The following is a 12,839-nucleotide window of genomic DNA, read 5'->3' on the forward strand; positions in this document are numbered from 1 at the left end:
TTGTTTACTCTTCCATTAAACAATACAATGGTCTTTACCTCAACTACTTTCCGTGGCAAAGTATTCCCTGCTTTAACAACTCTCTGTATAAAAAAAAAAAAAAAAAATTATCCCACCCTCTCCTCCCTTCATTAGTGACTATTTTAAATTGATGATTACTCGTCATTGACTCCCCAACCATAGGAAATAGTCTTTCCTTTTTCACTCTGTCAAAACACTTCCTAATTTTAAAAGCATCTAGTCAATCTCCTGTTTCCTCTTTGTAGTCCAGTGGAAATAATCCCAGTATCTCAAGTCTTTCCTCATAACTGTAGTTTCCCATCTCTGGGAGAATCCTGATGAATCAACGCTAAGTTATTTACAGCTTAAGTTCTTTCTATAAAATTTGTACTCATTCTTTGAACATGCAGCTACAAATGAGATTTTCACCCATTGTGGAATGGATGCCTTTTGTGCAGCCATTTTGGCTAGGTAATCCTCTCTCTCTCCACACCACCACCCCCCCCCCCCCCCCCCCACTCCATTCTTTTGTATATAATACCTTATTCTGGACTGCACCAATGGTTGCTTATTTCCTGTCCTCAGCAGAAGCCTTGACTACATACATACAGGTAAAAGATACAAACTCAGTTTCTAGGAAGTCTGATTGCACTGACTCTGATATTGAACTAATTTGATCCAAAAAAAAGTCCCTGTGCTGGTTGATATCTATGATGTTTCTCTACTATTTACTGAAGGAACTGGAAGTTAAACAGGGTTGCATTGATGTTTTTATTTTTTTTAATAATAAAGCAACAATATGCACATCAGTGGATAATGAATATATGTATATATATTTATTGAACTTTTCCTTTAAATTTTAAATTGCTGGAGCTCCCCTGATGGCATACTGGGTAAATATATCTCTTGGGGTGTTTTACTGAACACAGCTTAGAAAGGTCCAACGTTTGGTCCCTAGACTCTGCTGAGGTGACCGTGGAGCCCTTCAAGTAAGAAGTGGAAAGATTACAAATTCAAGCAATAAATTGTTACATAAAAGCTACAGTTCAGAGGCATTTTGATTTCTTTATTAAATTCAAGAGGTAACTACAATATCCAGCAAGATGTTAATTATACTGAATTTTGTGTTAAAGGAACTAAGAGAAAGGGTGCTCAGAGGGAAATACCGGATTCCTTTTTACATGTCTACAGACTGTGAAAACCTTCTTAAACGCTTTCTGGTGCTCAATCCTTCTAAAAGAGGCACACTAGAGGTAAGAAACCCAGATTACATTACTTTTGTTCTCCTGGTATAGTGGAATTTTGTCATACCACTATTCAGACACGTGTCCATGAAAACTAACATCATAATAAAATGAAGCATTGATAGAATTTAAACAAAATTTGTGAAGTGGCCAACTTTTTTTGAGATACACAGATTGTGATGGAGTTCTTTGTTGAACTGCCCTTCAAAATATCTAATTACTGAAAATATTGCGTTCATATACTCCTTTGTCTTTCTTAAAATTCCAGCCATAAAGGTTTGAACAATATTTAAATATAACTGTAGACAAACATGTTTTTCTATTGTACACATTTGGGAAAGGATGTATTATAGTAGACTGCTGGGTAGCCACATTTTGGGAGGAAAAAATGAGCAATCTTCACTTTCATGCAGGCATGCTTAAAATTAGCACGAAGAATAAAGACTCAAAACAAAATTGTAAAAGTAGAATGCAACATGAATGTATTCCTACAATGGGGGAAGAGATTACAGTGGGGGTGAGGAGCAGAGAAGGAAGAAAATGTGTCTTCAGTGCAGTTAATCAGCAAACCCACTGCACCACAAAAGTAGCCCCACATTTATGGAAAGACTGTACCTTCTTATAAGTACAGAAATAGAACTTCAGCATTTTAACTTTTTTTTAAAATCTGATTTCTACAAAGCAATTTATATACACCTTTATTGCAGGAGATATTTTTTCTTTTTCTCGTTCCTGGGATGTGGGCATTGCTGCAAGGTCAGCATTTATTGCCCATCCCTAGTTGCCCTTGAGAAGGTGGTGGTGAGCCGCCTTCTTGAACCGCTGCAGTCCGTGTGGTGAAGATACTCCCACAGTGCTGTTAGAGAAGGAATTCCAGGATTTTGACCCAGTGACTATGAAGGAATGGCGATATATTTCCAAGTCAGGATGATGTGTGACTTGGAGGGCAACTTGGAGTTGATGGTGTTCCCATGCACCTGCTGCCCTTGTCCTTCTAGGTGGAAGAGGTCAGGGGTTTGGGAGGTGCTGCCGAAGAAGCCTTGGCGAGTTGCTGCAGTGCATCTTGTAGATGGTACACACTGCAGCCACGGTGCGCCGGTGGTGGAGGGAGTGAACGTTTAATGTGGTGGATGGGGTGCCAATCAAGCGGGCTGCTTTGTCCTGGATGGTGTCGAGCTTCTTCAGTGTTGTTGGAGCTGCACTCATCCAGGCAAGTGGAGAGTATTCCATCAAACTGCTGACTTGTGCCTTGTAGATGGTGGAAAGGCTTTGGGGAGTCAGGAGCTGAGACACTCGCCACAGAATACTGACTTGCTCTTGTAGCCACAGTATTTATGTGACTGGTCCAGTAAAGGGAATGGTAGTGTAGTCATAATGTCACTGGGCTAGTAATCCAGAGACCTGGACTAATGATCCAGAGACGTGAGTTCAAATCCCACCACGGCAGCTGGGGAATTTAAATTCAGTTAATTAAATAAATCTGGAATAAAAAGCTAGTATCAGTAATGGTAACCAGGAAACTATCAGATTGTCGTAAAAATCCATCTGGTTCACTAATGTCCTTTAGGGAAGGAAATCTACCGTCCTTACTTGGTCTGGCCTATATGTGACTCCAGACCCACAGCAATGTGGTTGACTCTTAACTGCCCTCTGAAATGGCCTAGCCCGTCACTCAGTTGTAACTAACCGCTACGAAACAAAATAATAAGTATGAAACCGGACTGACCACCCGGTACCGGCTAAGGACACGGTAACGGCACACCCAGCCCAGTCAACCCTACAAAGTCCTCCTCACCAACATCTGGGGACTTGTGCCAAAATTGGGAGAGCTGTCCCACAGACTAGTCAAGCAACAGCCTGACATAGTCATACTCACAGAATCATACCTTTCAACCAATGTCCCGAACGCCTCCATCTCCATCCCTGGGTATGTCCTGTCCCACCGGCAGGACAGACCCACCAGGGGTGGTGGCACAGTGGTATACAGTCAGCAGGGAGTGGCCCTGGGAGTCCTCAACATTGACTCCGGACCCCATGAAGTCTCATGGCTTCAGGTCAAGCATGGGCAAGGAAATCTCCTACTGATTACCACCTACTGCCCTCCCTCAGCTGATGAATCAGTACTCCTCCATGTTGAACACCACGTGGAAGAAGCTCTGAGAGTAGCAAGGGCACAGAATGTACTCTGGGTGGGGGACTTCAATGCCCATCACCAAGAGTGGCTCGGTAGCACCACTACTGACCGAGCTGGCCGAGTCCTGAAGGACATAACTGCCAGTCTGGGCCTGCGACAGGTGGTGAGTGAACCAACAAGAGGGAAAAACCTACTTGACCTTGTTCTCACCAATCTACCTGTCGCAGATGCATCTGTCCATGACAGCATTGGCAGCAGTGACCACCGCACAGTCATTGTGGAGACGAAGTCCCGTCTTCACACTGAGAACAACCTCCCTCGTGTTGTGTGGCTCTACCACCATGCTAAATGGGATAGATTCAGAACAGATCTAGCAGCTCAAAACTGGGCATTATTGAGGTGCTGTGGGCCATCAGCAGCAGCAGAATTGTATTCCACCACAATCTGTAACCTCGTGGCCCGGCATATCCCTCACTCTACCATTACCACCAAGCCAGGGGACCAACCCTGGTTCAACAACGAGTGTAGAAGAGCATGCCAGGAACAGCACCAGGCATACCTAAAAATGAGGTGCCAACCTGGGGAAGCTGCAACACAGCTACATGCTAAAAAGCAGAAGCAGCATGCTATAGACGGGGCTAAGTGATCCCACAATCAACGGATCAGATCAAAGCTCTGCAATCCTGCCACATCCAGTCGTGAATGGTGGTGGACCATTAAGCAACTAACGGGAGGAGGAGGCTCCAAGAATATCCCCATCCTCAATGATGGTGGAGCCCAGCACGTGAGTGCAAATGACAAGGCTGAAGCGTTTGCAATCAACTTCAGCCTGAAGTGCCGAGTGGATGATCCATATCGGCCTACTCCCAAGGTCCCCACCATCACTGAAGCCATTCTTCAGCCAATTCAATTCACTCCACGTGATATCAAGAAACGGCTGAGCACACTGGATACAGCAAAGACTATGGGCTCCGACAACATCCCGGCTATCGTGCTGAAGACTTGTGCTCCAGAACTAGCTGCGCCTCTAGCCAAGCTGTTCCAGTACAGCTACAACACTGGCATCTATCCGACAATGTGGAAAACTGCCCAGGTATGTCCTATCCACAAAAAGCAGGACAAATCCAACCTGGCCAATTACCGCCATATCAGTCTACTCTCAATCATCAGCAAAGTGATGGAAGCTGTCATTGACGGTGCTATCAAGCGGCACTTACTCGCCAATAACCTGCTCACTGATGCCCAGTTTGGGTTCCGCCAAGACTACTCGGCTCCCGACCTCATTACAGCTTTGGTCCAAACATGGACAAAGGAGCTGAATTCCAGAGGTGAGGTGAGAGTGACTGCCCTTGATATCAAGGCAGCATTTGACCGAGTCTGGCATCAAGGAGCCCTAGTAAAACTGAAGTCAATGGGAATCTGGGCGAAAATGCTCCAGTGGGCTGGAGTCATACCCAGCACAAAGGAAGATGGTTGTGGTGGTTGAAGGTCAATCATCACAGCCCCAGGACATCACTGCAGGAGTTCCTCAGGGCAGTGTCCTAGGCCCAACCATCTTCAGCTGCTTCATCAATGACCTTCCCACCAACATAAGGTCAGAAATGGGGATGTTCGCTGATGGCTGCACAGTGTTCAGCGCCATTCGCAGCTCCACAGATAATGAAGCATTCCATGCCCGCATGCAACAAGACCTGGACGACGTGGCAGGTAACATTCGCGCCACAGAAGTGCCAGGCAATGACTATCTCCAACAAGCGAGAGTCTAACCACCTCCTCTTGACATTCAATGGCATTACCATTGCCGAATCCCCCACTATCAACATCCTGGGGGTCACCATTAACCAGAAACTTAACTGGACCAGCCACATAAATACTGTGGCAACAAGAGCAGGTCAGAGGCTAGGTATTCTGCAGCGAGTGTCTCACCTCCTGACTCCCCAAAGCCTTTCCACCATCTACAAGGCACAAGTAAGGAGTGTGATGGAATACTCTCCACTTGCCTGGATGAGTGCAGCTCCAACAACACTCAAGAAGCTCGACACCATCCAGGACACAGCAGCCCGCTTGATTGGCACCCTATCCACCACCTTAAAAATTCAGTTCCTCCACCACCGGCGTACCGTGGCTGCAGTGTGTACCATCTACAAGATGCACTGCAGCAACTCGCCAAGGCTTCTTCGGCAGCACCTCCCAAACCCGCGACCTCTTCCACCTAGAAGGACAAGGGCAGCAGGCGCATGGGAACACCACCACCTCCAAGTTCCCCTCCAAGTCACACACCATCCTGACTTAGAAATATATCGCCGATCCTTCATCGTCGCTAGGTCAAAATCCTGGAACTCCCTATCTAACAGCACTGTGGGAGTACCATCACCACACGGACTGCAGCGGTTCAAGAAGGCGGCTCACCACCACCTTCTCAAGGGCAACTAGGGATGGGCAATAAATGCTGGCATTGCCAGCGACGCCCTGATCCCATAAAAACGAATTTAAAAGACGTTAAGTTTTTGGTCAATGGTGACCCCCCCCCCCCCCCCCCAGGATATTGATGTTGGGGGATTCGGCGACGGTAATGGGGCGGTGGTTAGTCATTGCCTGGCACTTATGTGGCACGAATGTTACTTGCCACTTATCAGCCCAAGCCTGAATGTCGTCCAGGTCTTGCTGCATGCGGACATGGACTGCTTCATTACCTGAGGAGTTGCAAATGGAACTGAACACTGCAATCATTAACGAACATCCCCACTTCTGACTTATGATGGAGGGAAGGTCATTGATGAAGCAGCTGAAGATGGTTGGGTCTAGGACACTGCCCTGAGGAACTCCTGCAGCGATGTCCTGGGGCTGTGATGATTGGCCTCCAACAACCACAACCATCTTCCTTTGTGCTAGGTATGACTCCAGCCAGTGGAGAGTCTTTTCCCTGATTTACATTGACTTCAATTTTACTAGGGCTCCTTGATGCCACACTCGGTCAAATGCTGCCTTGATGTCAAGGGCAATCACTCTCACCTCACCTCTGGAATTCAGCTCTTCTGTCCATGTTTGGGCCAAGGCTGTAATGAGGTCTGGAGCCGAGTGGTCCTGGCGGAACCCAAACTGAACATCGGTGAGCAGGTTATTGGTGAGTAAGTGCCGCTTGATAGCACTGTCGACAACACCTTCCATCACTTTGCTGATGATTGAGAGTAGACTGATGGGGCAGTATGGCCAGAGTGGATTTGTCCTGTTTTTTGTGGAGAGGACATACCTGGGCTGTTTTCCACATTGTCGGGTAGATGCCAGTTTTGTAGCTGCACTGGAACAGCTTGGCTAGAGGCACGGCTAGTTCTGGAGCACAAGTCCTTCAGCAAAACAGCCGGGATGTTGTTGGGGCCCATAACCTTCGCTGTATCCAGTGCGCTCAGCCGTTTTATTGAGAGCACATGGAGTGAATCGAATTGGCTGAAGACTGGCTTCTGTGATGGTGGGGTCCTCAGGAGGAGGCTGAGATGGATCATCCACTCGGCACTTCTGGCTGTAGATGGTTGCAAACGCTTCAGCCTTGTCTTTTGCACTTACGTGCTGGGCTCCGCCATCATTGAGGATGGGGATATTCGTGGAGCCTCCTCCTCCCATCAGTTGTTTAACGGTCCACCACCATTCACGACTGGATGTGGCAGGTCTGCAGAGCTTTGATCTGATCTGTTGGTTGTGGGATCACTTAGCTCTGTCTATAACATTCTGCTTCCGTTGTTTAGCATGCATGTAGTCCTGTGTTGCAGCTTCCCCAGGTTGGCACCTCATTCTTAGGTACGCCTGGTGCTGCTCCTGGCATGCTCTTCTATAGTCCTCATGGAACCAGGGTTGGTCCCCTGGCTTGATGTTAGTGGTAGAGTGAGGGATATGCCAGGTCATGAGGTTACAGATTGTGGTGGAATGCAATTCTGCTGCTGCTGATGGCCCACAGCGCCTCCTGGATGCCCAGTTTTGAGCTGCTAGATCTGTTCTGAATCTATCCCATGTCACAAAACACGATGGAGGGTGTCCTCAGTGTGACGACAGGACTTCGTCTCCACAAGGACTGTACGGTGGTCACTGCTACCAATACTGTCATGGACAGATACATCTGCGACAGGTAGATTGGGGAGGACGAGGTCAAGTAGGTTTTTCCCTCGTGTTGGTTCACTCACCACCTGTCGCAGGCCCAGTCTGGCAGCTATGTCCTTCAGAACTCGACCAGCTCAGTCAGTAATGGTGCTGGACATTGAAGTCCCCCACCCAGAGTACATTCTGTGCTCTTGGTACCCTCAGTGCTTCTTCCAAATGGTGTTTAACATGGAGGAGTACTGATTCATCAGCTGAGGGAGGGCAGTAAATGGTAATCAGCAGCAGGTTTCTTTGCCCATGTTTGACCTGATGCCATGAGACTTCATGGGGTCCGGAGAGGGTTGCTTACTTTCATATAATAGTTTCAAAATCTGCGAACATATAAGAAATTCAAATGGTCATTTGCCATACAGCTATGTCAAAATGAGCATTAGAAGGTTAATTCCCCATAGATGAGACAGGGAAAGAAAATGTTCCATTTTGAGAAAGCAGATATGAATTGATTTGTGAGTGTAAGTTCTCATTAATTCAATTTTGATCACAGTCTTTCAAGACTTTGATATCTTCTGATGCATGGAGCACTATCCAAATTTGATCAATGGTAACAGATATCTGCAAAATACTAGAACTTCTGAGTCACTAATTACCAAACTTGAAAATATAGCCATACCTGTTTATTTGCATCGCATTTAATTGCAATTTCTGTTTTAACGCAACCATTTTTATAGTCCCTTTTTTTTCTCCTCTATACTTCCAATTGTGAAAAATTTCTGGTATTGCAATTTAATTAATTGCAATTCCCGCTTGAATGCAAGTGTGGAGGCAGAAATGTTGTTTTAGCGAGACTGTTCAGCTTTGAACCCAAGGCTTTTACTCTTCAATCTTTTTGGGTTCGTTGGTCAGCGTGCCTAAAAACCAGTGTAACCTGGCTTTCAGTCATCTCTAATGTTAGTCTTGTGTGGAAGTCAAATTGCTTTTCAAGATGGCTCAACTAAAACATTGCCATGACTTGTCACTGCACAAGGAACTGGATGTTTTGAACAGTGTGAAGGAACTGAAGATTAGAAGCTAGTCATACAGAAGCATGGCATTTCTAAATCTCAGGTTTCTCGAATTCCGAAAGAAAAGTGAATATCTTGAAGAACTGCGAAAGAAATGAGAATTGAGATAGGAAATGGAAGCGTCAATAACAACTTGTATTTATATAGTGCCTTTAACGTAGTAAAATGTCCCAAGGCACTTCACGGGAATGGTATAAAATACAACTTGACATCGAGCCACATAAGGAGAAATTAGGGAATATGGAGGTAGGTTTTAAGGAGCATCTTAAGGAGGAAAGAGAGGCGGAGAGGTTTAGAGAGGGAATTCCTGAGCTTCGGGCCTAGGCAGCAGAAGGCACGGCCACCAATGGCTGAGTGATTGAAATCAGGGATGCTCAAGAGGCCAGAATTAGAGGAGCGCAGATATCTCGGAGGGTTGTGGGGCTGGAGGAGATTACAGAGATAGGGAGGGGTGAGGCCATGGAGGGATCAGACAAGATGAAACCTCATGATCAGGAAAACCAAGAACCCTCGTTGTTTTAGAAATGTGAAAGCTTTACCAACTGATTATGAAAGCAGCGCTAATACTTGGAGGACGCAAAGAATTGACATAAAGTTGCTGCGGCCTTTCAATACCAAGATGAGAAAGTGACGCAAGATGGTATGGCTTTTGATGGTTATTGCCACTTCTGATGATTTGACTCTTAATCTTCTTTCACATATAAGGGTTCAATTTGTGATATCTGTCACCACTTCCACCATCCTGCCCCTGGACCAAGGCATCATTGATAGCATGAAGCAACACCACAAGAAGCAATTCCTGCGCAAGGTGGCTTCTGTTTTAGATTCCACTGAGGAAACTGTTGTTTCACAGGTTATGGAAAACTATAGCGTGTTAGATGCTATGCATTTATCCAGTAGAGCTTGGCATGCAGTGACTTTCAGCTGCATCAGTAACTGCTTTAGAAACTGTGGTTTGGTTTCTAGCCAGAAAAATAATGACCCAGTCGAAGCTGAGGTTGTTGAAAGGATTCCTAGTAGTTTGAGTGAGGAGCTTGATCTTTTTGTTTTGATGGATGATGGCCTTGACATTTGCAAGATAACTGATGCAAAAATTGCTTCTTCTCTGAAAGACTGAGAAACCAAGACTGCAGAGGATGTTGATGAAGATGTACCAGAACTGTAAATTCCCAAAGTTGGAGCAATCAGATTGGCATGGCACTGCGTTCTGCATCAACTCATCAAGTCAAAAGATTGTGAAATATTTGATGAATTTTAAGCATTGGTAGGGAAAATGTGGAGGTTGATGACTTCTGATCTCTACCAAATAAAATCTGAGTTCTTTCCAGCATAAAACTCACAAGATGTGAGCATTTTTCATTAATTTTTAACATGGCATACTGTATTCACCTTTTTAAGACGTAAGACATTTAGGCAAATAAAGGTTGTTGTGTACCAGAATAGCCTTGATTTTTGTTGCCTTCCGCTTTATAAAAATTCTCATTTTATTGTAATCCGTGAGGTTGTATCGAGCAGTTGCAATTAAGCGGGTTCTTGTTGTTGAGGTTAAATTTTTCTATATAATGTTCATTCTTTATATACAAAAATGAACATATGGACTCTGGAGTGTGTGTCAAAGCTGCAAAAATTGGGGATGATTCCGAAGGTACATGAGTGAGACTTAAGCAGTTTAAGTGAGACTTGGTTGTCTTGTTACGTTTTCAGAACACAAACCAGCATATGATGTTCTATGAAAAACGTAGCTTTTTCTTACTCATTTTGTGATATATTTTGTGGCGGTGTTATTCTACTAGTCAGTTACAGACAGTTGGATCCCTTGAATATACCTCCAGATGTGGTATTGAATTATTCTATTAGTTAATGCAAGGGATTTTACATTGTATCTTAAATACTTTGGTTCAAGTCCATAATGACTTGGAGAGTTTATCTAGTGTGGCGAAAAGTGGCTTCAGTATTAGGATCCAGTAACCTGCTGACACTCACCATCTAGGCTCACATACAAAGAATGCCCTTTTGCTAAGCCAAGATTTCTGCTTCTAATCACTATACAGCAACCTGCCCTCCCCCCCCCCCCCCCCCTCCCCACTGCAAATGTACCTGTGTGGACGTTGGATGAGACAGGATTAGTCTTGGCTATGATGCACCTCTAGCCAAATAGACTCCCAACAAGCAATGTCAAAGCTCACTCACAGAAATTGGTCATTCGGACATGGTACTGGTGGTGACCAGTGCCTGTGGAACCATACCCAAGCAAGGAGTCAGTGCTTGAAATACTTCAGCATTGGGCCAACATTTGCGATCGGAGGCTTTCCGCGGGCAGACTCCTCCAACCTGCAAAATGTCCACGAGTTTACCTGGTGGCCCGGGAAGAATGACGGTTTGCGCTCCTGGCTGTCTCCAGGGGCGCAAGCGGTTCGTAGGTGCTCCTGGGATCACGTGGGCCGGCCCAACCAATGGAAGAAGGGAACTCCCCATTCATACTCTTGACAGTTCTGTATGTACAGAACTGTCAAATGTATGAATGGGGATCACCTAAAAAATACACCAACACACTAAATAATTTTTTAAAAAACATTACATAGTTAAAATTAATAAAAATGCCATTTAATTAAACATTTTAAACAAATTACATTTTTTGAGAAAAAAATGAAATGTTTTTATGGGGCTAAAAATAAACTTACCCTTTTGAAGAGTATTTTTGATTCATAAATGAGTTATCAAATTTCATTTTTCTATTTTTAAAACTCTTAAACTGGTAAAAGCAGACCTTACGCCTGCTTTTACTAGACGTAAGAATTTGACAGTAATTCAGAGGCGGAAGTTGTGCAAAAAACGCAACTCTCCACCCGCAGAGGCACTTTTCTTGGGCATGCGGATGATCTGTTAAGAGAATTCTTGACAGATCGCAAGTGCCTGGTTTCAACGCATGCGCTTCGCATGCCTGAAACTGGCACTTGCGCGGCCCCTACAGGCGCGTACGCACCCGTGGGGGTCGGAAAAGCTGGCCCACTATTTCTATGTCTAACACAGTGAGCTGCTTTTTTTTTAGGTTGGATAGCTGAGGGAAGATGAATTGTTATAGATAATACATTTCGTAACAACCTAATGGATGGGAATGTGTTGACCAAGCATAAATAATTAAAAATACGTCTCTAGCACCCGATTCATTAAAGCTGAAAACAGCAATCCTGCCAAAAATCCAATCAGCTAAAATTGAAACGATGAACACTTTTGCTGATGAAGCAAAGATCTTCAGTCTTACAGTATTTCTGATCAATACTTTCCACTGAAGACTAACATTTTCTTTCTATTTAAAAAGGCACTTAGTTGGCCTTGTCATACAAGGCAGCTAATTGTATGCCGTGCCTAAAAAAAAAACTTCTTTAATATGCCAAGAAATTTTGTAACACAATTTTATTTCAGATCCTGTATTGTCTAACCCTATGCATGTGATACTGAAAGGAAAAACCTTGTGTATTAATCCCTTAATCTCCATTGCTGTCTGATAACTTAATTTCTACAATTTGGAATTGTTCTCTTTCCCCCCCCCCCCAACATATATTTATAAACTGCAGAATCAATGTTTAAAATAACCTGTCACTTTTATTTGAAAAAGAGAAGACTAAGGAGAGACCTAATAGAGGCATTTTTTAAATTATGTAGATAGGGTGGATGTGTTGAAATTGTGTACACTTGTGGCTGAGTCAAGGGGGCATAAGTGTACGATAGCCACTAACAGATCAAATACAGAGTTTAAGTGGAATTACAGAGTGGTGAGAATGTGGAACTCGCTGCCACATGGAGTGGTTGAAGCAGGTAGCAGTGACACAATTAAGAAGCGGCTTGATGCATACATGAGAGACAGAAGGATATGGGAACAGGCTGGGAAGAGGTCATTAGAGTTAAAGGAGGCTCATGTGGAGTATAAACACTGGCATAGACCAGTTGGGCCAAATGGCCTGTTTCTGTGCAATAGGTTGTGTGTTTGTAAAATTGTGGCTTGTTCCAATCTAACACAACTGAGACCAGCATCATACCTGCAAATATGGCAGACTACTGATGAAGCCGCTTGCCTATAGCTGTTGGTACAAGAACTTCCTTTTGTTTGAGAAGCTCCCTGATGATTATGCAGATAAACATACTGAGCAATTTTTCTAGGATGATCCGTAGCTGATCTTGGCATGGGGACAGTGGGAGTACCACAATGCATTTAAACGGCTTGGAGGAAAGATCAGGGTCCATGTTCCTGATGAATGTCCAGTAACCCCTTTTGGAAAGCGTGCTCATGTGGATTTCAGATGAGGACAGATT

General features: G+C 44.5%; 1 protein-coding gene across 18 annotated transcripts in view; it reads left to right on the forward strand.

Annotated features, from left to right (window-relative positions):
• mark3a (MAP/microtubule affinity-regulating kinase 3a) overlaps window positions 1-12,839 on the forward strand; it is a 223,778-nt gene that overhangs the window by 180,152 nt on the left and 30,787 nt on the right. For all 18 annotated transcript variants that reach the window (XR_015080208.1, XM_086003043.1, XM_086003046.1 and 15 more), the window contains one exon: window positions 1,134-1,253. Coding sequence is in view for 17 of the 18 variants with exons in the window: in XM_086003043.1 (XP_085859169.1) it covers window positions 1,134-1,253 (120 nt within the window). In the remaining variant the exon portion in view is untranslated. The remainder of the gene's footprint in view (window positions 1-1,133; window positions 1,254-12,839) is intronic.

This window comes from Somniosus microcephalus, chromosome 12 (genome assembly GCF_052327205.1).
Source record: "Somniosus microcephalus isolate GS21.2 chromosome 12, FLI_Smic_1.0, whole genome shotgun sequence".
Classification (NCBI taxonomy): Eukaryota; Metazoa; Chordata; class Chondrichthyes; order Squaliformes; family Somniosidae; genus Somniosus; species Somniosus microcephalus.